Source organism: Cyprinus carpio, chromosome A2 (assembly GCF_018340385.1).
Source record: "Cyprinus carpio isolate SPL01 chromosome A2, ASM1834038v1, whole genome shotgun sequence".
Taxonomy (NCBI): domain Eukaryota; kingdom Metazoa; phylum Chordata; class Actinopteri; order Cypriniformes; family Cyprinidae; genus Cyprinus; species Cyprinus carpio.
The window spans coordinates 12,622,852-12,649,380 of NC_056573.1; the positions used below are offsets into that span (position 1 = coordinate 12,622,852).

General features: G+C 36.8%; 1 protein-coding gene across 1 annotated transcript in view; it reads left to right on the top strand.

The window, feature by feature from the left end:
- The window catches only part of LOC109055435 (TRAF2 and NCK-interacting protein kinase-like), a 71,432-nt gene that overhangs the window by 10,381 nt on the left and 34,522 nt on the right, over positions 1-26,529 (top strand). The window contains exons 2-3 of the mRNA XM_042773658.1: positions 1,298-1,363; positions 25,670-25,726. Of these exons, the coding sequence (XP_042629592.1) occupies positions 1,298-1,363; positions 25,670-25,726 (123 nt within the window). The remainder of the gene's footprint in view (positions 1-1,297; positions 1,364-25,669; positions 25,727-26,529) is intronic.

Consider the following 26,529-nt stretch of genomic DNA (forward strand, 5'->3'; position numbering starts at 1 on the left):
CAAGTATATTATAGTTTTTCATAGACCATCATACTTGAATTCCCAAATTGTTGCAATATTAAAGATTATAAATTTAGCAAATAACTTTTTCCCCCATTTATTTGTCTTCTGAGCTGTTATGTAACCAAAAACAGTTTAGTATGACTTAACTTGGTATAGTACTTTTTCGATGTTCATTCAGAAAATATACAGTCCCTGTGACTTGAAATCTTACCTAAGATGGCTGAATAATGTACTGTGAAGTCAGTTTAGCGGGACACTATTGGGCAATTGGAAAATAATTTAGGATAAGCCATAACCGTGAATGTTGGGTTTACCCTTTGCAGCCTAACTATTAAGAGCAGTGGATGTGCAATCATGGAAATTAATCACATTTGTGTGGACCTCCACTCATGTATCCTAATGTGATGGTTGATTCTTGTCAGAGTTTGGAATCTCACTGTCTGTCAGTAGTTTTCAGTGGAGCGCAAACAACAGAAACACACATACACACAATGCTGGTTTTGTCCTTGGAGCAATGTCATCTTTAAAGATATCACTCCCTTTGCACGATTTTATCGCAACAGCCTTCTGTTGGACAGTGAGTGGGGATTGTGTGCAGGCTTTTGATGTTTATAAGGTCACAAACTCAACCATTTGTTGTTTGGGTGAAGCCAGATTAAATGGCACATGAAATGGCCTGTCCTTTCTCCCTGCATCGACTCTTTTATTTAGAGTTTCTTTGTTAAGGTGTTAGATGGAGTGTTGGATTTAAATCTCACACTTGGTTGGGTGCTGGCCATGAGAGATGGTACACAGCAACAGTTGTGTGATGGAGGACACCAGGGGTTTTTGTGTGTGTGTGTGAGCTGTGAAGCAATTAGCTTACTGCTGGAAACACTGTGCTGTTTATTAAAGCCACCATAGAATCACAGTTTCTTTCCTCTATACATGTTCCTGTTGTTTTTGTGAATGATTTGTTGGTGCACATTATAAAAAAAAAAAAAAAAAAAAAAAAAAAAAAAAGACATCAACAACTCTCCTTTCTGGCTGATGTCATCCAGCCCTAATTTTTAACTCGTCTACAACCACTTTTTATATGAAGCCCATAGCGCTCTATCTGCAATTAATTCCCGATAGATAAAATCAAGCTCTTCCCTCTTTTTCAGTGTAGATACACCACAATATGCAAGTAAAATGAGTTAAAGAGACTGAAAACATCAGAAACATCACAAATATTTCAGTTGTGCTACCAGAGTTTTATTGTTTTTCTCTGTGTGTTTGTACTTTCGCTGACATGAAACTTTGCTCTCTTCAGGACCCTGCAGGAATATTTGAGCTGGTGGAGCTGGTGGGCAATGGCACGTATGGTCAGGTGTACAAGGTAAGAAACTTTCATTTTATTCTTTTTGAAATGATTGCTTTTCCATGACATTTTTCTCCACAGCTACTTTTTGAGCTAAAATGAAACCAAAAGCAAAAGGACTTGTTGTGATGTTTGTCTGAATGTCTGTCCGGGGTTCAACCAAAAAAAAAATTTTTTTTCATCTAATATTCCACATTTCTTTCCAAACAGTGTGACTGGCTGCAGGATGCAACCAACAATGACATTTAGGAAGACTAATAATATAGTGCACAAGTCATACTACAGGGCTTTTTTATACTGTGGAGCTTGACAGCTGGGCTGTCCCAAGCATTGAGATGGGTCTAGAATACAGTCCCCAATTGGTCCCCAAATCAGCCCCCATGGATGGCAGAATCAGCTTGTGGGATTCAAGTGTGGGGGCCAAATCAGCCCCCTGCTTGACAGACATGGCCACCATTGACTTTCATTGAATGGAAGAGAGCAGCATCAACATTCTAATTAACATCTCCTTTTTTTTGTTCCAAGTCAGTTCTACAGGGTGAGGTTGATTTTTGTGTGAACTCTCCCTGTATACCTGAACTGAGCTGGGAATCTTCTGATTAGAGTATTAAACTGTTCAGTCAGATAAGGTCCATGCACAGCCCACCAGAACAGCATGCGGCCACAAAGCTGTGCCCTGCTGCAGAACCAGGACATATGCTTGGGAGGAGTAGATGAGAATGATGAGAGAGGTGGCCATAAGATAGAGAGGGAAGCAGTGGAGGGAGAGATATGAGAGCTGGCTCTGTGCTGGAGTTAGCAAATAGAGCCTAAAAGAAGTTCTTTAGTGGTTGGAATGTGATCTCTTTGCTTTGAAGCTGTAGACAGAGACACACACGTTTCAAATTTGTGGAGCTAGATGATCTGTGCTCAGACAGAGAGGTGATTCTCTTCCGCTCATCTTCTTTCTGTTCTCTTAGTGGGGTTCTGCTCTGTCAATCCAGAGTCAAGAGTCAGAGAGGCTTTATTATCATTGCAGCTCTATACAGCTTGTACACAGTGAAACGAAAAGACTATACATAATTAAAATATCTTAAATAATCTAACATAATACTAAAACTGGAAAGAAGAAGAAAGTAAAAGTAAAAGTTCAGGGAGTAGGGAGCAATGAACACTGTGTAGGGACCATGTCAATTGGAGCTGATTATCTGAATCAGGTGTGTTAACAAAGAGAGACATGCAAAATATGCAGAGCTGGGGGGCACGAGGACTGGAATTGGGAATGGCTGCATTACAGCTAGAGCTACACTCTGTAAAAGATGGTGGCCCTCCAGAATTGGACACCCTTGAGTGAACAAAAAAACTAAGTGAGTAAACAAACAGGGGGTCAAGCAAAGTCTGTTGAAAAGCACGTGTTTAATTTAATTTCATTTTGAGCACCAAGTTATTTGTTGAAAATGTGACTTTGGAAAGCAGGGATAGCCAACCCAGCTCCTAGAGCGCTACCAACCTGTAGAGTTTAAGCAAACTCAACTGAACCAGGTGTGTTCGAGGAGGGTTGGAACTGATTTCTGCAGGAGGGTAGTCCATCAAGACCCTAGATTCCTCTTGGAGGGCTAACATCTTCAAGCAACTGTAAGCAAACACACCTGAACCTGTTAATCAAGGTGTTCAGGATTACTTTAATCACAGATAGGTGTGTTGGAACTGAAGGAGGAAGGAGCAAGAGCAGGGTTGTATACCCCTGGTTCTGAAACTTAATTTTAGCTGCTTAAAGGCTTCTTCTGTTTAAATTGTCTGTGGAAGTCTGTGGGCTCCAAAAACATGTTTCTAACTTGTCGTCCTATTGTTTTGAGATTGTGTGCTTTGTAAGAAAGTGAAGGATGGTTGTTTCAGGGTTCCTGGCAGCCGGTTGATGTTAGATCTGCTTGGTGAGACATTTCAAACCACCAGTGAGCACCTTTCCTCAACCCATTCATAATGTAGCAGTAGCCCTTCCAGTTCCTGGAAAGACAAGTCTTTCACATTTCCTTCACTGAAGCTGAGCTTGCAGGTGTGGGTCACTTATTCCATTGTCATAATCAGTTCATAATGAAACCATCTCTCTTTTCCTTTTCCGGTATCGCTGTCAGTTCTTTATTTGAGATTGGAAATATGCTGGTTGCTCATGTGTTTGGTCACACAGGAAGTGATATGGATTAATTGCATGCTGCTTAGCGTGGTATAGGTTTACTAGTTACTGTATTATTTTATTTAATTTTTTTCCAGACCCTTCTGTTCATAGCTGATGCTATGCCTCCTTCTCTTAGAGCTCAATTTGCCGCAGGACCCTTGAAGGAGAATTTGAGAAGGTTTAGTTGTTATGGTAGTGTTTTTCTTTTTCATCAAGAATATTTTCAGCTCTGCTTGGGACAGCACTTCTTTTATTGCGGGGGTAGTAGCACGTTTTCTTCATTCAGCCCCATTGGATAAAAATAGGCAGGATGTGGGCATTCCTGAAAGTATATCAGTAACTGCAGGGACTCATCTGAGAGCAGAGATTATTTTGGATGACATTGACCTATTTTTGGCTCTGCTGCTGGATTAAAAATATCTCTGTCTAAATGTCTCCTTGTTCATTAGAGACACTTCGTCTGAGCAGAGACACCTGCTCTAAAGACCTGTGTGGAAAAGCTCTCAACTCATCCCTCTCAGGCTCTTTTTGTTTCTTTTCTGCATTTGTCTTTTTCTGTCACAATATGTGAAAGTCAGCTTAATGCCTGTGTTGAGTGTGTTTGTTGTTTTTGTCTGATATCTGTAAATCTTATGCAGAGGAAAATCATGATAGTGCGGTCTATGAATTCCAACCCGTACTGTTCCAGCGGTGAATTTGCTGAGCTTCCTGTATGATTTGGATCTGGTTGACAGTCTCATGTCATGTTCTCATAACATGTTTGTGAGCTGTCTACATAAAATTCCAGCATTATGTTTTTATATATATATTTTTTTTATTTTTTGGATTTTGTTGATTTTATAATGTCATTTTCTCCACACATTTACATTAATATTATTCTGACCCATTTCAAAGGTTCTTAAAGTATAAATAAGCCACATGATGTCTATGTATAATTGGATGATTTTTTTTATGTGTATAATGGTAACGCTCATGCAGGCATGAGCCTGGGTGGAGCGACTACCAGAACTGAACGCTTTTGCTCTGTTTGTGTGTTATGCTCTGTTATGGCTGATTTAAAGTTGAGAGAGCAGTTGAACTGTGTTGTTGTTACTGATGGTGACTCAGATTCTTACTGAGCTTGTATGCCTCGGTTGGTTTCGGGTCTGATGGGTGACTCCTGCTGTAAATGTGACTGGGAGACATTGATCCTGATTCCACACTGCTGACGACATGCTAAATTATGTTGTACAATTTGCTGAATAATTGGATCTGTTTATCCAAACACTGAAACCAACGTATTATCTTTATACAGTGTGTTTCAGCTAGAGAGATTTCACAGTTTTCAAAAGCTATTTGCATACCAAAACAATATTTTAAAAGATGTGGACATCCAGAACTTGAAAAATACAAACATAATCAGACATAGTATAAAACTATTTAGATAATAGATCTAGTTTTTATTGATTAGTGGTAGATTGGATAAATTAATACTAGGGCTGTTGCAGTTGTTTAATATAATCATGATTATTTGAGTGCCAAGATTATGAGACGTGTTTAACAAGGAAATTGTCAGCAAATATAGAAATGGGATAAAACTAGCATTTTTGCATGTCTTTGTAAACATTTTACTATTTAAAATTGTATTATTCAGTCAACCCCCTGTAATATTTGTTTACTTATAAGATTTACTCCTACACTTTGTGTAAATCCAATTTCAAAATGACTTAATGACTTCTTCTTAAGGTGTTTTGTTGTAGGCTTACACTGAACATGAAAATTAAATCATTATTTACAATTAATTGTTTCATGACCGTCTTAAGCAGTACTTATTGAGTGCTTTCAGAGTTTGAATGTGAATCAGGCCTGTAATTGGCAGTTAACTCAACAGTTTTTTTTTTCCCACCTAGTATGCTACTTTGTGTTTAGCAGCCTAGTTAAAATGAATTAAAAATCTGTTGACTGGCCATCAGTATTCAGGTACCTTGGAAGTCGCCCACAGGTCACTTGATCTCGCCATGCTCTATTAACATCTGTGTACAGTTTGTCAGCCAATGAATATGAGTCTGCCAAAGCTTGTTTTCACTATGGTACAGGTTTCAATCAGATCAGCATTGTCTCATCTTACACCCACCTTCAAATTGCACAAGCAGTCATATGATTTTGTAAGACTAGAAGTGATATTTTGACGCTGTTAATTTATCTAAAACCAGCACTGCTTTTGTACGATTCGTGATGAATCATTGATGAAGCAAATATTCACATGGTGCATTTTGAAATAAGTTATCTCAAACTGTGTCTGTTTGTTTTTGCATGCTTTTAAACTTTCCACACTTTGCTGGTTATAATGATTCTCCATTACATCAGTTTCTAGTCATAATCTCCTATGTTGCCTTCTCATTTTGAGACATGCTGCTAAACATACACAGGTATTTAGATTGCCATATGAGAGATGCATGCCACATTCATTAATCATCATAAATCAATCATGACAAGATTAAAATATATCATTTGCTTCCTTTTCTTCATCATACAGTATTTTAAATGTTTAACATGCATCAAATGATGGGGTGTGGTTTGTCATGCCTATACTTGTCCCTGGAGAAACCAACTCTTGAAACAAAACAAGTCTCCTTGCCAAACCACCAACCAGATGATCCACTGGAGACTTTTCAGTCACCCAAAGAATGGCATTTATGCTAAGAGGCGTATTAAGGAAAAGCAAGAAGGTGTTTTTCCCATCACGTATTTTGACCAGGACCGTGCCCATAAAGGAAAATGTGTTCTGCAGTGCCACAGTAACGGTTGCACATACTTGTATGATTAAGCATGAAGCACAGGTATGGGAAATGGCACCAACTCCCCTTCCTTCATTTGATGTTCCTTGTACACTACCAATCAAAAGTTTGAAAATATTTGACTGAGTAATTGGCCTTAAACACTTTGGTGAGGTTCACATGTACTGTGGTGTGTACTTGTTATATTCAGTCTAAAGCTATTTAAACGACAATTTGTTAATTGTTTTGTAAGTAAAAGGTATGGAGCTTTATAAGTCCATATCAATTATGTTGGGAAAAAAACAACAACATTATGCATCAATACCCAATTAGCCTACATTTCTCATGATGAATTTGATCTGAAGGATTGTGCTTAAATGCTTATTAATTTAGTGGATAAATATGATTGTTTTGAAAAGAAATTTCTTGTTTATATACATTTAAAATAACTTAATAGTTTTCGTAAAAAGTGGAAATTATTATAATAAAGTATGAATAGATAAGAGCTTTTGACTGGTGGTGTATGTAAAAGATAAAATGTAAAAGGCCTGACCTTGCTTTTTCTAAAATTTGTCTTTATCAAGTTGTATTTATCTTTTACTCTCTTTCACTTTGTCTAGAAAGATGTTTTACCATTAGACCACACAGGCTCATTGTATTTATATCATCATGGGGGATACAATTTGCAGTTAGATTTATTAGCTCTGGCCTACAACCATCAATCTTGCACTACAAAAAAAAAAATCTCGTTCTCATTCTGTCCTCCTCTCTGTAAGTTAATTCCCTTTATTCCACAACTCTCAGAAGCAGAACATCTGTCGTTGTAATACATATTCCTCTTTTTCTTTCTCTGACTTTGTTCATGCTACTACTTTTGTATGTCGCGATGTAGAATCGCTAAAAGTTCCAAAGATAGAAAAGATTGTTAAATCTGAATAATTTAAGCTCTTTCTCAGAGCCTGTTGAATATTTCATGGGGCTTTTCAGTGCTGAGGTTCTGCTCTAACACACATATTTGCTTGTGTACGTTGCCTGTTGCTGAAATTCAGCTCATGTGGAGATGCCTTGTTAATTACAATTCTTACTCTTTACATAATTCATGTCACGATAACATGGAAAGGTGGTGGCGAACGTCGAAGACATGGAGGAACCGAAGAGGAGGTGGAGGAAGAATGTCGGGTTTGCTGATTGCGTTTGCTTGTGTCTAACCAGAATTTGTTGGAGGCCGCTCTCTGGGGGGCCCAAGGCAAATGAGGCGTCCGTGGTGTTCGAGGCAGGCCTGTGATGAGGGGTGATTAAGCTGCCGATTGCCCCACTGCTACAGTAATTAAAGCAGTTCGCTATCTCTGTTGTGCTCTGCTATTTGCCCATTCATGGAAATGCATGACTGGAAGCGGAAGAAGTAGTTTTAAACAGCCTGAACTCCTCTACCCCTCACCAACAGGTTCCTAAATGACAGATGGCGTGCATCCTGGTATTTGCCCACAATGCTCTAAGCGCTTGGGCATGAGGCAGTGCTTCTTGTTAATTGGCTTGTGAATTCCTTTCTCTGACTATTATGGAAAAACATTTCCTATTTAAGATGAATTTAGCTTGTATTTCCTTATTGGGGCCTATAAGTCATGAGTGGGATTTTAATTGACAGTAATGGCGAACTAATGCATTATTGTCCAGGAATTACGCAGCAGCCTTATGGAATAAAGAATGTATTCATCTTCTTTATGGCAGTATGTACCACCTGCTTCCTCAGCATGCTTTATTATTATTTAAAAAGCATGATCTCATATCACCCTGAAAATTAGGCGCAGATTAAAAATGAATATGTAATAATTTTATCCATATCCATCATGATCGGGCCACCTTCAGCTGCTGATTTGAAAGAGTGGATTGAGGAGAAAACGTAGACGTGAATAATATTTATCTTTATTAATGTTAGAACATTTACAAGTTTTCAAAGCTTTTGACAGGGTTCAGCAATATGGAATTATGCAATTAATTATTTTATTTAATTAGAGCCATTTTTTGCATAAAACAAATTTGAATTATTGAATGAACAATGAATTTCAATAACGATAACAATGTTAAAGGCTAAATATACTGTATATTCTAATTTATATAGCTGTTATGTAACAGTTATATAATGGAGTAAAAATATACTATTGTCACAATAGCCTCAATTAACTAAATATTTTCAGTAAAAAAAGATCTTGCCAGGAACTCATTGTGAATTGAGATTGCGATTTGTTTACATGAATCATTCAAATGATTCACTAGAATGATCTTCCTGTTCAGTTTGCTCATCCTAAAAATTCAATAGACTAACAATGTGACTCAAAACTTTATTTTAGTATCATTTATATGCTAATATAGTATTTATTATTATTTAGAATGGCCCCCCCCCTTTATATTTTCATTTTTATTATTATTTTTTTTATTTCTGTCTAGTTTTTTTACTTTCAGATTTAGTAATTTACTTAAACTTATTTCAGTTAACTGCCAAAGCAACATTTATTTTTATTTTTTAATTTTTTTTTACATTTCATTTCGAATAGCAAATATTTTTTCATCGTTTTGGTTAACAGTAACAATACTTTTTAATGTGTAACATTGCTACTGGTTGGGAAAAGTAGCCTTTAACTAGAAAAAGTAAGTACAGTTAGTATTTTGAGAATGTTCTTTTTTTTTGGTTACTCCTCAACACTGCTGTAAGTGAAGAATGACAGAATTCCTGCTCTTCTTGACAAGACACTTTTACTTTTCAAACCAAAGCCGAGGAGGCTAATCAAAAATTTAAGAGATTGTTTGGTGGTGTGTGTGAAAAGCTAGAGAAGGATAAGGACAAGGCCAGACTTCCCCAGTCAGAGGAGGTGAAGCATTTCCCTTCTTGGTGATTGCAATGTGTAATCACGTGGGTTTGTTGTATTTTAAAATGCTTCACATGAAGTTTGCTGTTGCTCAAGTAGTTGGTATGGCACCAGTCCAGCACAGTGCTTCCCCTGCGTACACCATATTAAAAACAGTTTATGACGAGATGTGTCTGCCAGTGATTCTTCTTGTTGTTTGTCTCAGCCTTTCCAGAAGACAGAGAAACATGCTTCGCTAACTTGTTTTGAATGAAAGCTTCAAACATTTTATTTAATTTTAAATAAAAAGGTTAGATTTTTGTTTTGTTTTGCTCTGTTTCGTCTTTTCTTTCTCATTTCTGTCCATACATTTTACACATTCTCCAGTTCTCATGCAGTGTAATAGTTAACTTACAAATCAAAGCCACCGGCCAGACCAGAAGCAGCTGACTGTTACCACTTCCACCTTGAGGAACAATCTGGCAAAAGTCTGAGTTTCTCAGTGAGTGTCTCAGCTCTGTTTTGTCTTTTTGGATGCAGTGGATCACTTTATATGCTGACTTTGCTATTTCCTTTTAAAGACTTTTCAAAATTACTCATAAAATATGGCAGAAGGCCGGACTTTGATTTTTGCTTTAGCAGCTCAAAGGATGAACCTTGATACTTCATGATTTACTAAACCATATGCTTTGCACCCATGATTGTGCACTTAAAAGCCCTGTATGCATCACAAAGACATGGGGACTTCCTGTCTCTTCAGTACAGTGCTGGATCTGAACTGGAGATCTGTGCTTTTATTAAAGGTTGCTAGATTTTGACTGGAGTCTGGTCTGTCCTTCTCCAAGCCGCAGTCTTTCAACTTGAAAGACATAGACTTGTCTGTGAGACTTGGTTTTTCCAGTAATGATGATTTCATTATTGTCAAATGCTCATGAACCAAACACTCAGGGTCTCAATTGCAGGAACTGCAAATCATATGCTGCTGACTGATCATTAAATGGAAAACCCAACAAATTTACATGTCAGCAGAAGAGTCACCCACGTCAATACCGTTCTCCCTCATTACACAAGTGCTCAAAATGTCATTAGATATAACAAAATTATAGTTATAGTATGTAATTCTGAACATACTGTACTCAGCCAGTTATGAAATAAAAAAAACCCCTAACTATTCTCTGATGTAGTTTCTGTGGCTGGACTCAGCAGGGTTTTGATGTTTCTATTAAGATTGTAAGAACAACCCTGATAAAAATATGTAACGGAAGCACACACTTCGTAGAAATCGATATGCTTTCCTGGTGTAATCTCATTACGCATTAGTGTGTTTGTTTGAGTGCATGTGTTTGCGTGTACCATTCCGTTGAAAACAAGCTAAGCATTATGACCTGAAGCAAATTGTGACCAGGGAAGAACACTGAACGTTATCGGCCATCAGAGCTTCTGTATTCGTTCTGCGTAGAAGGGTTCAAGACTTGAAAGTGAAGTTTCCTTCTCTTTTTTTTCCCCTCAATGCCAGATGGGAAGTGTGTGATACTGGATCGCAGGAAACCTCACGCTGCTTTCTCGCATTACAAATCAGAGTAACATCCTTCTCTCTGACTTCCTGGCATCACTGTCTTTCACCGACACTATGGTGACTTTAATAAATTGCCATTTTAAGCATCAGACCATGCGCTCTTCATCATAACGCTAATCCAGGTCAAATCGATTTACATTAAAAATGCATTAGGACTGACTCTGGCCTTCGTTACACTCATTAAGATCATAAATTATCAGCACTTCGTCCTTGTAGGTCAAACAACCAGAATGCTGTTGTGAATATCATGCCTTCAGCCAGAGTATAAAAGGTTGTTTTGTATTGACCTTGATTAGATTAGCTTTTTCTCTCTAGATTCTACACTTAACCATAATAAAAACCACAAATATGACCCCGGTTCTGTGTGAAAGACACTAGGCGCTTCTTTTCTGGCCAAGGTCGGGTCAGGCTGGCGACTGTAAGTCATGGCTCGGCTGAATTTGATTATGAGATAAACACAGGCGGGCTTCTGTAGCGTTGTATGCAGGGCTTTGTAAAGATTAATGATTAATGATGTCTCATGACTGAGATGTACAGTAGATCCGAGCTTTTTATTGGACAATGTGTGATCGTCCACAGGAACTTGTGAAAGAGACGGCAGCACAGTTGTGGAGTAGAGCTTTCTGCTGCACACTAGAACGCACTGCTTTTGAATCAATGCATTCATGCGCAAGGATCTGAGAGTGTGGGAATGGTGGGAGGAAGCGGTTTGTGTTGTGAATTTTGATGTGTGTTAGCTGCTGTATGGTATTTTTTTTTAAGCTATGGGAATGGAATCGGGGGACGTTGCAGGCTGGAATCAAACCCGTATTGTCTGCTTGAATGCAAAAAAAAAAATAAAAAGTAAAAAAAAATAAAATAAAATGATAATAATCAACTTGTCATCATTTTTCTCATCTCAAATTCAGACACGATTGAAACTTCTCTCTTTAGTCAATTCCAGGATTCCCACAGTTATGGAAACCTGGAAATATCAGGGTGTTTGATTTATTTGTTTATTTGATGATTTTATATATTGATTTATTTGATTTGTTCGTTGATTAGATTTTATTGTTTATTATTGTTTTTTTATTCATATTTTACATATTTATTATATTTATTTTATTTATTATTCGTTATTATTTTTAATTTGTCTCTTTGTTTTTAATTATCTTTATCTGTTAATTATCTAATCATAAAATATTTAAATAGTGCATATACATTTTCTAGTTATGCTCAAGTACTGGCTAGAAATTTGTGAGTGCAATCTCTGTAAAAAAAGAGTTTAGTATTCTTATCCTGCAATCAAAAACTGCTAGAAAAGTTATGTAAATTCTTGGGTCCAAGGTGTGGGAATCTTGTAATCTGTGAATTGTAGCATAGAATCTGAATGCGTTATCGGTGTTGCATGCTTGGTGTAGATTATTAAAGATGGCAGGTGTGTTTAGTGCACTAACCCACCTGGCACTGAAGACCACTTCAGATTTGATGCCCACTAACCCAGTTATGTCCTGGCTCCCCCGAGGCCTTTTTAACGGTCTTGCCATTCCAGCTCCCTTATCGCCATCCAAGGTTCAATTAGCAGAGCTTGATGTCAGTAACCTTCATGCCCCCTCTCCCTCCTCCTATGCTTTTACCATCAATATTCACTGTCTTTAAAAAGCTATTTGGGTCTGGCCACTCGAAGCCGTCAGATAACCACCATGCCTGCAGATATGAACCCTGATCGACTGATGACACTTGCTTTTTACTTCTGTCTCTGTTAATCTTCATCTTTGTTTGGCTGTTAACATAACAGCACAATCTGTTTCAGTGTTTTCGGTTGAATTTTTTTGCAGGGAGTGGGTCCTGAAAATGTACTAGAATGATTTTAACTGATAACTGCCACCATATTTGAGAGCTGCTGAGGAGGTTTATCAGATAGTTCCCTTTAAAAAAGGAAAATTGCTTTCATTTACTCAGCCACATATCATTCCAAACCTGTATGACTTACTTTCATTTGTGAAACGCAAATGAAGGCATTAAAAAAAATTTCCCCCTCCAGTAATTAAAGTCAGTTGGGTCTAAACACTGGACCCCACTGACCTTTAAAGTATGGATTTATTTATCTTTTGTGTTCCACAGAATACAAAATGCATACAGGTTTGGAACAACATTAGGGAGAGGAAATGAGAAGCTCATTTTTGTTTTTACTCCTTTTGAATCTCAGTTCTGTTCCTCACATAAAATGTATTATGTCTATGAAATATCGAGCATAAATCATTTGAACCACTTATGGTGATTGTTCTTGTCTTTTTGAGTTTTAGCCTAAGACAATTAAAAAATGACAGGATAAGAGGCCATTCACACAGAACGCATTTTTGCTTTTAAAAACATCAGACTTTCAGTAGAATGGGAAAAACATGCAAGGCCTCTGTGTTTTCATATTCTCTCACAGTATTCAGTCTTTTTCTCATCGCATTCAATTCAGAGTTGAAGCTCACAAATTGAATTTCTTCAGTAGCGGGAGTGGAAACACTGTTTCTCTTCTTCCTATCCCTTCTCTCCTCTTCTCTCTCCTTCAGTCTTCCTCTCTTTCCTAGGGCAGAGTGTATGTGCTATGTAAATGTATTTCATCATTCCGGTGACCTCCCAGGACTGCCACAGCATGTCATTGCTTTTCTCAGCCTGCCTCTCGCTCTCTCCCTCATCTGTCTGATCAGGCCACCTCTCCCCACCTCCCTCTCCTCTCACCTGCAGACATCATGTTGGTTGTTTGACAGGCCTCCTGGCAGGGTATTGCACAGGAACCAAGAAAGGATCTCCCTGCCGTGTTGTTTTTGGTAGTGCGGTCATGTCTAGTGTCTGTAAGGTTGGGAATAATGGAGAATTCCATGATGAGGTCAAATCTGTCACTTTAGGAATTTCCCATTCACCCGCTCCTTGTGTTTTTAAAAAAAACAAACCTGCATCCTGATTTCCACAGAACTGAAATACCCGCTTAGTTTCTTGTCTATTAAATACTGTCATTGAACTCATTATCTAAATCCACTTCACATATTTTTCTCTAATGTCAGTGCTGAGAATGTGTATAAAATTAGCAGATTATGTCTGGTACTGACCCGGCTGATATAGAGTACTGAATGCGTTCAGTTCCCAGCAGACCTTGAGTTTCTTTGGGATTAGCCAGGCTCTATGCTGCCCTCTGACCAGAAAATAGGATTGAATTATGCTGTAAATAGAAGCTAGCCACACTATGGTAGTGTGTGTTTCACGTTTGCCATGTTGCTCTGTGCCATAGAAAGAGAGTAAAGCCATTAAAGCTGTTAAATGTAGAAGGGGAAATTATAGAACGGATAGTTCTAGTTATATTAAAGTATAACAGATATGCGTATATCAGTCTTGTATCACCATATCAGTTATTGGTGGATATTTATTTATTTATTTATAGTTTAGCTAAATGAATTGATATTGTTGATACACAATATTATTAATAGTTAAATTTAATTGTCCTTTCTCATTTCTACAATTTTTACATATACTTTGCTGTCATTTAACACTTGCTTAAAGGTAATCTTTAAAAACACTATACATTTATTTACATTGTTAATCTTTAGCAAGCCTTGTATTTTTATTCTTTTATTTTAATCTTTTTTTTTTAATTATAAATAATTTATAATTTCCCTATTGGCCATGGTTATCATGTACATAATTATTGACTTATAGGGATAAGGCAGAAATTTTATATTTGTGCTTTCCTTAATTGTTATAAATGCGATTTTAAAATATAATGATATATCTATTATATAAAAACAGTTTTGTGAATGTAATCATGGCTGATAAGATTACGAGCACTTACCATTTTGCAATGTCCATATTGACAGTAGAAGAGCTTATTTTAACATTTCGCAATAATATTTGAATAATTAGTTTCCTGCATTCACAGTATGCCAGTGTTTGGCTCGGTGCTCTGGGAAGACCCAACATAATTCCCTCTGCTTAGTAAAAAGACATAATCATGTGCTGGAGTGTCTCTGGATAGGTGAGACTAAGCCTTCAACAGCCACTTAGGGCCTTTCTGGGCTCTTCAGCTGCTTTCTGGGCTCTAGATGACGAATGAGGGGAGGAGCATGATTAGATCACTTGATATAACCTCTATCACTGCTTAAGAGGAAAAGAGGCATTTCTGGGTTTGCTTATATAGGATGACATCTCCGCCTCACCCTCTACAATTTCAAGGTCCCGTGGGTCTCTTATATGGAAAGTGGGTTTGGTTATTTGTTCTAGTAGTTGTTCCAGTCAGATCTGGCTGCTGTAAATGTTGAGTCCCCCAAGAAGCTGATCCTGTTGCAAAAATGTCAAGAGAAGTCACTTGACAAATGCATGCAAAACACGTTTGACACTTCACATTTCACAAATCCTTAAGTCAAAATGCATGATAAGAATAATGTGTTATACCCTCAGAGCTGGCCAGTCCTTGTAGTGCTTTGGCAGACAATGGGCAGAGCAATGAATCAATACAAACATGACTGTTGCCGTGACAACCGGCTCCAACAAGTGGCTGGCATTTGGCTTGTTTATTACTGCCAAGAACCAATTGAAACTCGATTGTGTTGGCAACTTTTTGTCTGCTGTGTTTAAGTGACGTACATTATACTAAAATGCAACGGGTCTAAAAAAAAAAAAAAAAAAAAAAAGAATCAAAAAGCCTTATACAGAATATTTGTGCACATCTGAGGTGGTATGTATACAATGAAACAATCAAGTCAAGCTCAGTTAGGGATATCTGGAGCAAAGGAGTAGGAACACTGTTTACTAAATTGTTCACCGGTTGATTATTAATGTCAACATGATACAGAAGATTCAATTGTCTTTTCTTCTCTAGTGTAATGTATATCCAAATGAAATGGCTTCTTGAATGAGAAGAATGTAGGGTGGATGGATTTTGTCAGTCAGGATTGTATCGCTGTTGTTTATTTTGCTACAATCTTGTAAGTAACAATAACCCTCCCCTCCAGCAACCTGTCAATGATTTTGATTAAGGCTACAAAGTTTGTGATGTGCATTGATAAAACCTTCATAATAAACTCTGTATAGCAGAAAATAAATAAATAAATAAATAAAATTGTCTAGGAATGGCTTTGGCTTATTTTAAATGCGCTAAAATGTTTTTAATGACAACCAAATTAAATACATTTAATTTAATATTAAAGATAAACATGTTTTAATATTTCTAGGGATCAAAAAATTATAGAGTTATAGTAAAAATAGATATTTATTTTGAGATTTGCCTTTAACAGTGTTATTAAAATATCAATACTTTAATAATAACTTAAGATGTTGGCAGAGGTAAATTAAATGTGAAAATAGCAGCGAATAAGCACAAGGATATTTTAGTTTTCATTCGCGTCAAATTGTGCTTATATTATATAGGGTATACTCTTAAAAAAATAAATGTTTTAAAATGGGAATTTTGTTGTGATATCATAAAAGAACCATGTTTATTAACTTATTTTTTTTTTTAATCTAAATAACATTTTTAAAACCTAAATAACACTTTCTCATGAAAGAACCTTTGTCCACTTGAAAGGTTCCATGAATGTTAAAGGTTCTTCATGGAATCTTTTTGGAGTGTAGAGTTCATAGCGTCTTGTGTGGAGTGGAGAGCATAGAGGTGTGTGGGTGATATGGCCATCCTCTTAACACTGAGGCATCCATCACATAGGCATGACGTACAAATCCCATTTCTATTGATCCAGTCTCAGGGGAAGAAGAGGGAGAAAGGTGTGGAGAATGGAAAGACTTGGATGACTGAAAGCAGAGGAAAGATCCAAACAGCTGATGAGTCAACAGAGAGAGAAGAGGGGACAGACAGACAGTGACCCCCACTAAGCAGCCATAAGCTGTTTGCGCCGCAGTTTTAATTGCCTTTTCACTTTTTAATTAAAGCTGCAGAGAAAGTCGAGTTGGGAAAAGTGATTTATATTTCGTTGGTGTCCGGCAGTTTTTCATAATTGATTTGTTTATCCAGAGCGTTGTCTTGTTTGGTTTGGTTATTGTTTTTCAGATATATGTAAATATATCCATCCCCACATATGCCCGTATTGTCTGTGGTTCTCTTTTTCTGTTGGTTTTCTGTTGTTGTTTTTTGTTTTTTTTTATCTTGACGTCTCGGGATTGTGAATTGTGGCCAGAGAAAAACAGCCTGCATGTTTTGTATCTTTTGGCAGCACAGTGCAGAGCCCAGCTTTGGTCGGCTGCATATTTGTTGGTATGGAAACAGTCCACGAAATACCTGCCACCACCCGAGCTGGAATTCCAAATGTTCTGCACTTCAGTCCGACCTCTGGACAGTTTTTGAGCCCTTCGGATGTATTTTCATTGCTGTTGTTTTTGGTGTAGTAGAGAGTACCTCTTCGAGCCCCTTTTGATTTTCTGACTGACCCCCTATATTTGGGGGAGACCCCTTTTCTGCTGGACCTGTTTGTTGGCTCAGACAAGGTTTTTTGTTGTTGTTGTTGTTGTTTACACTGCCATTTCAAAAGTTTGGATTCAGTAAGACGAGTTTGTGTGTGTCAAGGAGTGGCCTTTTGAATGACGCCAAACGCTATCACTGTTTCCTCAGTGCGATCTGATTGGCCGTTCCTGACTGACAGGCTGTTTGTCAGTGGCTTCCTGTGCAGCAGCTCTAATGTGCAGTGTCACCAGGCGGATGCTCCTGCTCTGCCGGTCTCACTGTAATTACTTTGCATGCTTGACTGACTCGCTCCATTAACGGCAGAACACTCTCAGCGCCCACTGAATTATTCCATCGATCCTCTTTTTGTTTTTGACTTCTCTTTTATAATTTCAAGCTGAACTGTCAGTAGCAAAGCAGAATAAAGGCATTATCTGCAATGAGATTATTTGCAAACCCATTATTTACAGGGTGTGAGGGAATAATTTTTCATAACCGTGTTTACAGCTTAGTACGACCTTCCTTGGTGACAAATGATATGGTTATTTATCAAAGATCGGTGCTGTTTGTGTGCTTTGTTTTCTAGTACTATGAAGTCAGTACTGTATTGTCAACAACCTCCTGACTGCAGTAAGTCTATCACAGGTCTGTACATTGTGTTAGTCATGATATAACTGGATCCGAATGAAACCATGTGTTGACTAGAGAGGGAATATACGTTTCAGTCTCTCTCGCTCAATTCATTAATAATATTAATAATAATAATGTATTTAGTAGTAGCAGTATTTCTGTTGTTATTGTTGTTTTTTAAACTATTAATATACAGTACCTCATGAAATTGTGTGGAATGCAGGCTTTAGAGGTCACACTTGTTTACACAGTCTATTTCATCATTTTAAAATTGTACTTGTATTTGTAATTAAATAATAGAAAAGTAATGAATTAGTAAGTAAATATAGTAGAAGTAAATATAAATGAATATATTTTTATCAATTTGTTTTATTCAGTGTAGTAAATAAATATATTTGTTTACTTGAAATGAATTATATTATAAAGTAAATAGTCAAAATTAAATTACTCATATTTATTTATTCATTCAATTTACTGTAATTGACGCACATAAAATGTTATTTATTTACTATTAAAATTTACTATTAAAATTAAGTAAAAAGTATACGAAGTAAAGTAAATTGAGTAAATGAATTAATGAATAAGTGAAAAGAAGGAAATATAGTAAATAAATATTTGCTAAGCTGTATTTTTAAAATTTATTACTAAATATAGTAAAGTAAATCAATGAATAAATATGTAAATCAATATTTACTTAGCTGTATTTTTTTACTTGTTTACTAAAAGTAAATAAAGTAAATCAATGAATAAAGTTGAAGCAAAAAAAGTTTAAAAAGTAATTAAAGTGACTGACTGAATGAACGAACGAATGATACAACGAGCTAAAGTGTTGATACATAGTGGTGATAAAATTTTGTACTGATATGATTGGCCATTTTTTTTAATTTATTTATTTTTCCATGATTGTCATCTCAGTACTGCATTGATCGGCTTTTGTTTTCACATGGAAAAGCTTCCCACCTGAATTCATCGGGCAGAGCTGACGATGACTTCATCATCCCACTGACCTGCTCTATCCATAGAAACACTCTGCACTTCTGAGACTGTCATAGCAGCGGTGAGGATGAAATGACCTACTCATCAGTCTGTGACCCCTTCTGTGTCATCATCTCCACTCTCACTCCTTGCATTCACTGTTGATTAAGTAGGATACTCATAATATAGGATATGCTCTAAACCATGTCCTGAAATCCTGAATATTGTCCTGGTGTGCGATGGCAGAACAGTGTCTGGCTGCATGGCTGTTTGCTGTACTGATTTGTGTTCCGAGATGTGCAGAGACGAGGCTGATTGTGACCTTGTTACACTGTCACTCCTCACTGAGAGGGTGGTGTGGCCTGCAGGCCAATCATTTCCATCTACCCTGCTGCTCTTTTCTCTGGCGTTTCGTTTCAGTTCACTGTCTCTCCTCCATCGCTCTCTCACTGTGGCTCTGCTTTTTGCACTCTCCTGGGAAACAAAGTATCCAATATTAGCAGCCAATAGTGTATTCACAGACATATACAAGCAGAAATGTACCATACCCACGTTTCTGCTCCATGTATGGATATTGTGCTGAAATGAAGCTCACAGTATCAGGACGTGTTTCGGAGCCTCTAAGTAATTCTGCTCGTCAGAAATGATCAGAGATTTGAGGTTGTTTGTACAATCATATCTTCTTAGTATGCAGTATGTTATTGCATGAACAAACGAATAGTTCATTCCAAAAATCCTTATTTACCCTCATATTGTTACAAACCTGTTTGACATACTTTTCTGTCATAATGGAGACAGTACAAAGAGGAAGCAGGCCTCTTAAATAAAAAAATAAAAATTTATATTTAATTAATGGTAGGAATCACAACTCAAATTAAAGAAAGAGCTATTGTCATATAATCATCATATTAACAAAAGCATTGTCTAGTCTTGATGACATTCCTTATACTGAAACATGCATGTACATAAGCTGGACCAGGGCTGTTTCTAAAATTCACAGGATCTGGTTGAGACGAACATTTATTTGTTGACTCCCTAATCAAAAATCATGGGACCACCTGGAGAACAGAAAAAAAAAAACTACTAAAACCTTGTGATTGGGAATTCTGACCATTTTGTTTTTCACTTCATTGTCCTTGCAAAATTTCCCTAATGTCAGTGTTTGTCTGATATAATATCCCCACAAGACACAGATTTGAGCTTTGAAGTGAATTTCAAGGCTGCCTTTACAATTTCAAAACCATTTTTATTTGGGAGTGGAGGGGGATTAATAAGCTGTCCAGTATGAGCTCTTTCAAACCGAATTTAAGATGCGCTTTGAAGCGGGAGAGAGTATTTGACTTTCTCTCCTCTGTTTGTCTTTCTCATCTGAGTGCTTTCGATTGTTTGCAGCTCAGGAGTCAAACAGTAGAGCCGCACAGAACTTTAATTTGATAAAGCCTACATTTGTCCTTCTCTGATTTAAGTGGAGAGACATGGATTGAACAGAACAGCTCAAACACACTCCCTTCAATTGCCTAGTAGATTTAACGGAAATCTGGTACTGCAAAAATGGGCACTTCTCTTACTGGATATGTGCTGAAAAAACGTTATTTAATCTAACATAGAAAGAGCTTGTAGACTATCAATGATATCAGTACAACACTAGCTCAGCATTCTTATTCTTATTTATTGAAATTATTTGATTTTTTTTTTATAAATGTATGTATATATTTGCTACTAATTTGATGCATTTAATACAAATTCATTTTATGTATGTTTATTATAATTACGTGAATTAAATTAATTTAAATAAGTACATACATACATACATGCATGAGTGTGCCTTAAAATTCTGCCACTTTAGGCCACTCACTGGTTGTGGAACATCCCTATTTGGCTGGATGATAAACAAAACATTATCGTTCATTTAAATTTTCTTGGATGTCAATGTTTAAACTAACCAACGGCCAGTCTATCAGAGTGTCTGCAAACCGTCTGAACTTAATTTAGCTCAGAGCAAACTGTGCCAACTGGCCAGCAGGGCAACATTCCATGAGCTGTGTTTATCAGCCTAGATGAGCGAAAGAGGAGCAATCAGCAGTTCTTATCCTCCGGTGGACTTGCACTGCTTGCTGTAATTGTTGCTAGGCTACTGTATGGGGAGCCGCTTTCATTTTAATGGCCCTCACTGGGCTTTGTAATTGAATTGGTATGCAAAAGTGAGACAGACCCAACAGGCCCACTGTCTGATTAGAGGCTGATTGCACACTTGGAGAAAAAAAAAAAAAAAAAACAACAACAAAAAAATAATTGTGGTGATTTATTTGCCATGGCTCTGTTTCTTGGCCCTCTTGGATGATGCTTGAATCCCAGAAGGGATTGTTTGAGGGTGACTGAAAAGAGTGACTGCATCTCCCAGCATTCATTAAAACTTGTTCAGTTAATGCCAATGGAATTTTCAGATTGTCAGTTTAATTTGATTGATTATTCTTGGTGACTTAAAATTGGATGTTTTTATGCCAAATACATATAGATTGAATTACAGTATGATCAGCAGCTGAAGTGTTTACAGCTTTTGTGTTTATTGAAGTGTTTATTGCATGCTTTTTCTGTGTCATTCTAGTAAGTCTTTTTGGCTCCGACTCGTGGAGATTTTTTTTTTTTTTTTTTTTACTTTACTCTCTTACTCCACATGTAAATAATTATACTGAAGACACATTTAGAAACACAGGCCACACAGTGGTCTTTCATAGTCATGATCCAGTGTTTTAGAACAGCTGGGTTTCGCAGCAAATAATACTCCACATGAACTTCATCTACAATGTCAGTTTAATACATTTTGTTTACCCATCCAGACTCTAGCCACATTCAAAGTGTCCAAACTAATTTAAAATCTGAATTTAAAACTAGTAAAAGTGCAACAATGTGATTTAAGCTCTGAAACCACATGAGCTCTGTAATTTTTCACCTCTTATTTGCATGACATTGAAAAATTCTCCAATGTTTGATGCTCTCACTGTTTGCTCCACTCCACCGTCAATCCCACAATCCCCCGAGCTTGCCGCTCAGCTCCCATAGAGAATGAATTAGAATATCCCACTCAGCTCCACACCAGTGGACGGTTAGCCAAAAGTCTTTGGATGTGGTGTAACTTTCCTCTCATCTGTGTTTAGCTCAGAATGTTTTGACTGGCTTTCTGCCCCCTTTATGTGGCACTACAGTTCCTCGTGGAGTGTGTTGCTGATCAGCTGCTGTGAAATGACAGATTGGAGCGGGCCGGTGTGCACATTTTTTCTCTACTCTGCACTGCTGCAAACACTGAATAAGCTTGACGGTGTTTAAATACCCAGTATTAGGAAAACATGGGTAAGCAGCTCTATTTTCCTATTGTTGATCTGGTCTTAGTATCTATAAACTGAAAGTTGGTGCTTGCGGTTTTTAGCCACCTGAGAGGTCAAAAGTTTGCGCTGGTGCGATTTGGCACGCTTCTCTCCTTCATCTCACACTTGGGCTATCTCTTTAAACCCAGTTGTATCCCTGAAACTGCGGGCGATCCCTGTCATCTCACCCCTGGAGCCCTTTTTCTGTTGTCCTCTCTCTAACTCAAACATAAAATGTTGCAGAATAAGGCTGTGAGACTCTGTCAAACAGCGACATTTCACTGCAGAAGTGTTCACTTGTGCTATAGGCAAATTATAATTAGCTGTCACTGGAACTGCAGAAATGAACTAGAAATCTGGCATTTTATGGCAGACTCCTAACGACACATTCATTAATGTATCTGTGTTGCTAACTAGGAAATACTGGGATGTATGTTCATCTAACAACTCCGTAGTCAATTAGTGACTTAAACTATTTTTTCTCTAAAAGTGTTTTAAATGACCCTATTTTAATGTATAAGTGTAGTAATTATATTTACATAATTTATATTTTTATATAAAAGACTGACTATATTACAGACTTTTTTTATTAACGAATTAGTATACATTTTTTTTAATTGACCATTTTAGATTTTCTTATTTTAATGTATATTTTTAAGCATAGTAATTATATTTACATTATTTATATTTTTATATAAATATATATTTTTTTAACAATCATAATATTTGTTTAACAAATATATATATATATATATATATATATTTGTAATACTTTTTATTTGTTCATCAAATGTTTTCTTTATAAAGAATATTGAATCTATACATGTATTATAGTAATGCAGGACATATGCTGGAAGTTCATAAAAACCTTTACTGAGAAAAAAGGCATATCATTTATATATAACTCATATGTGTGTATGTATATATGTGTGTGTGTGTGTGTGTGTGTGTGTGTATGTGTATATATATAAGAAAGTGTAAGTGTAAGAATGAAGGTAATGCTGGTATTATTCACACTGCGACAGCTGATGTAACAACCATGCAGATGACAGTATTCAGACTGACATCAGAACCTTTAAAAGGTATTGTAGTGGTACCATAATACAGAGATGGTAATGCCAGGGTAACCTGATACAGAGTTTCAAAAATTTGAATGATTGTCACATTTATATTTTCCATGTTATTCTTATTGGCTTTTGAAGTGTTTGGTCTGTGTCCTTTAATTTCATCAGTAGGATCAGAGGAAGCAGACCCATGTGTTATGAAGCGTAACGGAATGAGAACTATTCATCTTCATCGCCCTCTTTGATTCCTGCTCTGTTTACTCTGGCAGAGCGAGCGATTCTATTATTATTCCTGTTTGTAACCTAGTGTTGAGCGACGCCATTAGGAGCCAGAGCGCTAGAAATATCCTTAAGTATACAGCGTTCATAAGATATGTTTTTAAATCCAATAATCCTCATTCACACAGGCTGTTACCACAGATCTAGGTCACAAAGAGCAATGGCTGAATGGAATTGCGATAAAAGCACACACTCTGTGCTGACTTCAGGAAGCTCACATAAAATGCAATGCAGTGCAATACAGAGTCAATGTATCATATGAGGTGAGAATATTATGTATTAGGCGGATGAAACCAGTTCTTTTAGGGTCAAGAGTTTGCAGTGTTTTTGTTTAGTCATAGACAGCGTGTTCTTGAGGTTCTGGTTTGAAATCAATGGCTGAACACCTGCTGATAGTAAAATAACTCTCCACGTTCCATTTGGAAGAAAAGAGGATTGGATTTTTCTTTTGAATGACTGCCGAATCTAATCACAGAGGCATTGAAAAGCAGTACTGTCTGGGCCATCTGCTCTGTGTGTGAAGCTGCAGTTATTTTTGCTATGGTAAAGGACTGTACATGTTTGCATAAGACAAATTTTTTCCCATTAATGGTGCCTCTGAGGTGTTCTTGTCATTTGCCTGACAATGTCTCAGTTGGCCTTCCAATAAATAGTCAAGGACATTCACCTTATGTTGAATCCTGCATCTCAGGCTATGCTTTTCTACAGAGTCTATTCTGATTTCCTTTCCCTCTGACATTTAACTGTCAAGATGTCGTCAATTTTGGTATCTCTGTTTACTTCCTCTAGTGCTTTGCTGTCTTGTAACACTCCAAAGAAAAAGGAAAAATTTAAATCACATCATATGACCCCTTTAATTAATATGAGTGCCAGCTGCCGATTGGCTGATATCGCAGGAAAGATTGTCACCCCGCTTGTGACCTACATCAGAAGGAGGATGTACCAGATAGCTGAGGCCAGACTCTCTGAATTAGTAGGAAGCTGCTACTTTTGTAACTAAACCAGTTCTGCTCAGTGATGCCTCTTATGAAATCTGAATTTCACAGTGAAATCTGGGTTTAACTGATCTGACACAACTTGGACTCCAGTGGAAAAACTTTCTCGTAACTCAGACCGCCTTGACTGTAAACCTCCATGTGATTGTGATTGATTTGGGAATTGTATGTGTCTGTTTCACAGTAGGCCTGTGCTTATACAAATAAGCTTCTGTGGGTGATTTAGTGATACTGAGAATGAGTTGCTGTATTAAGTTTCTTTACGGTTTTATTTTTTTATGGCCAAAATGTTTGAGAGCCAAATTAGAATGATTTCTGAAGGAACATCTAATTACATGTAGTTGATGGCTGCTAAAAATTCACCTTTGCCATCACAAGGAAAAAAATTTAATAAAACAGAACTTTTTTTTATTGTTGTAATAATATTGCGCAGTATTACTGTTTCATCTGTATCAAATAAATGCAGCATCGGTGAGAATGAGAGACCTAATTTCAAAAACATTTTAAAAATCTTACCAACCCTGAACTGTATTACACCTAGTTCTAAGGTTTATAGTTAGAACTAAAGAACAGCATACATATCAAGTCAGTGCATTCATTCGTACAGAGTTCATATGGCTTAAAGGTCATGACTTCAAAAACGAAAGTATTTATCACTTACTTTTAATAGACAGATTTCATAGGAGTTGTGCATGCCAGTCCAGCTATTTTAAGAAACAATTCTTTTCAGTGCAGGTTATTAAGAAGCATGCTTAAGAGACAATAAAAGATTGTTTGCAAAACAAATATGCCCATTGAGTTTTATTGTTAGACAGGTGTAATCATGTAATAAAGGTGTGTTCTGCGGTATTAATGTTAACAAGCCTCTCTTGCGCAGTAGTTAATTGCAAATTATAGATCAAAGGTTTCTTTGTGTAGTGTGTATTTATTTGTGTAAACAGAAAATGCTGAAACTGAGGTCGGCTTTCCTTGAAATATCTCACTTATTATTAATTAAAGCTTTTGTTGACGAAAATCAAGGCTTTTTTGGGCATTTCATGACTTTTGGCTGTATTCCAGTATAACATTCTTCTCTAAGGACACAATCAATTTATGGTTTTAGTTTGAAATTGTTGTTTGTTTCCTCTGCCTAGAATAGGAATATTTGATGCGTTAATTATATTCATAGAATATTTAGGTGTAAATTGTTTGTTTGTTTCCCAGGCATGATGAAGTCACAATAATATTCCAAGTTTTAAGCTTTTTTCTAAGCACGATCTGTGTTTGTTTCTCTGCAGGGCCGACATGTCAAAACAGGTCAACTGGCTGCCATCAAGTGCATGGATGTCACAGGGGTGAGTTTATTTTCATCAGTACTTATAACGCTCTAAATCTGTTAAGGTCTTTTACAGACAAGATGTAAAAGCCTCTTAAAGAGTCCTCTGCTCTGATGTGCAGGTTTATTTTAGAATTAGTTAATCTTATTTTTGACATTTTAGTATATCCAATATCCTCAAGGCTTAGATATGATATCCTTTTTAATAACCTTTTAGCATCCCTCTTTATAATAGAGCAGAAAATATAAGGCTACAGTGTCTTTTAAGTGTTTTTAATTGGGTTGCAATGCTAGCATGTGAATTGGGAGTGATTTTTTTAATTTTTTTTTAACAGTTGCAGTATTTCAGTCACGTCTGCTCCTTTTTAATGGCAGATTTTTCCAATCTATCTTTTTATTTTTAATCTAAAGTCAATTTAGCATTTAATAAGCTGTTGTAGATTTTGAAATACCGTAGCGAATTAAATTCACAATCTGTAATGATTTCACTGGCCACTGTTGACTGTGTTTGTAATGGCTTGTGGCTGCCCCCTGTTATTTCAGGGTGAATAATGCTTGATTAGCAGATTACATGGGTCCTTGTTTTGTAGGACGAACGTCTTCCCTGTACTATGGACTATGGCTGTTTCAAAACCATATCGACATAATGCCAGTGATGCACAGAAACGCGGTCTAGGTTGGCAGTACAGTTGGTTTTGAGATTTGCAGGGTCCCCATGTAAAACTGAAAAAGAAAAGTCATAGAAAACATTCATAGAAGTTTCTACAATTAATATAAATATTTCTAGTTACGCTGAGCTCTATAATATTTAATAATGAAGCA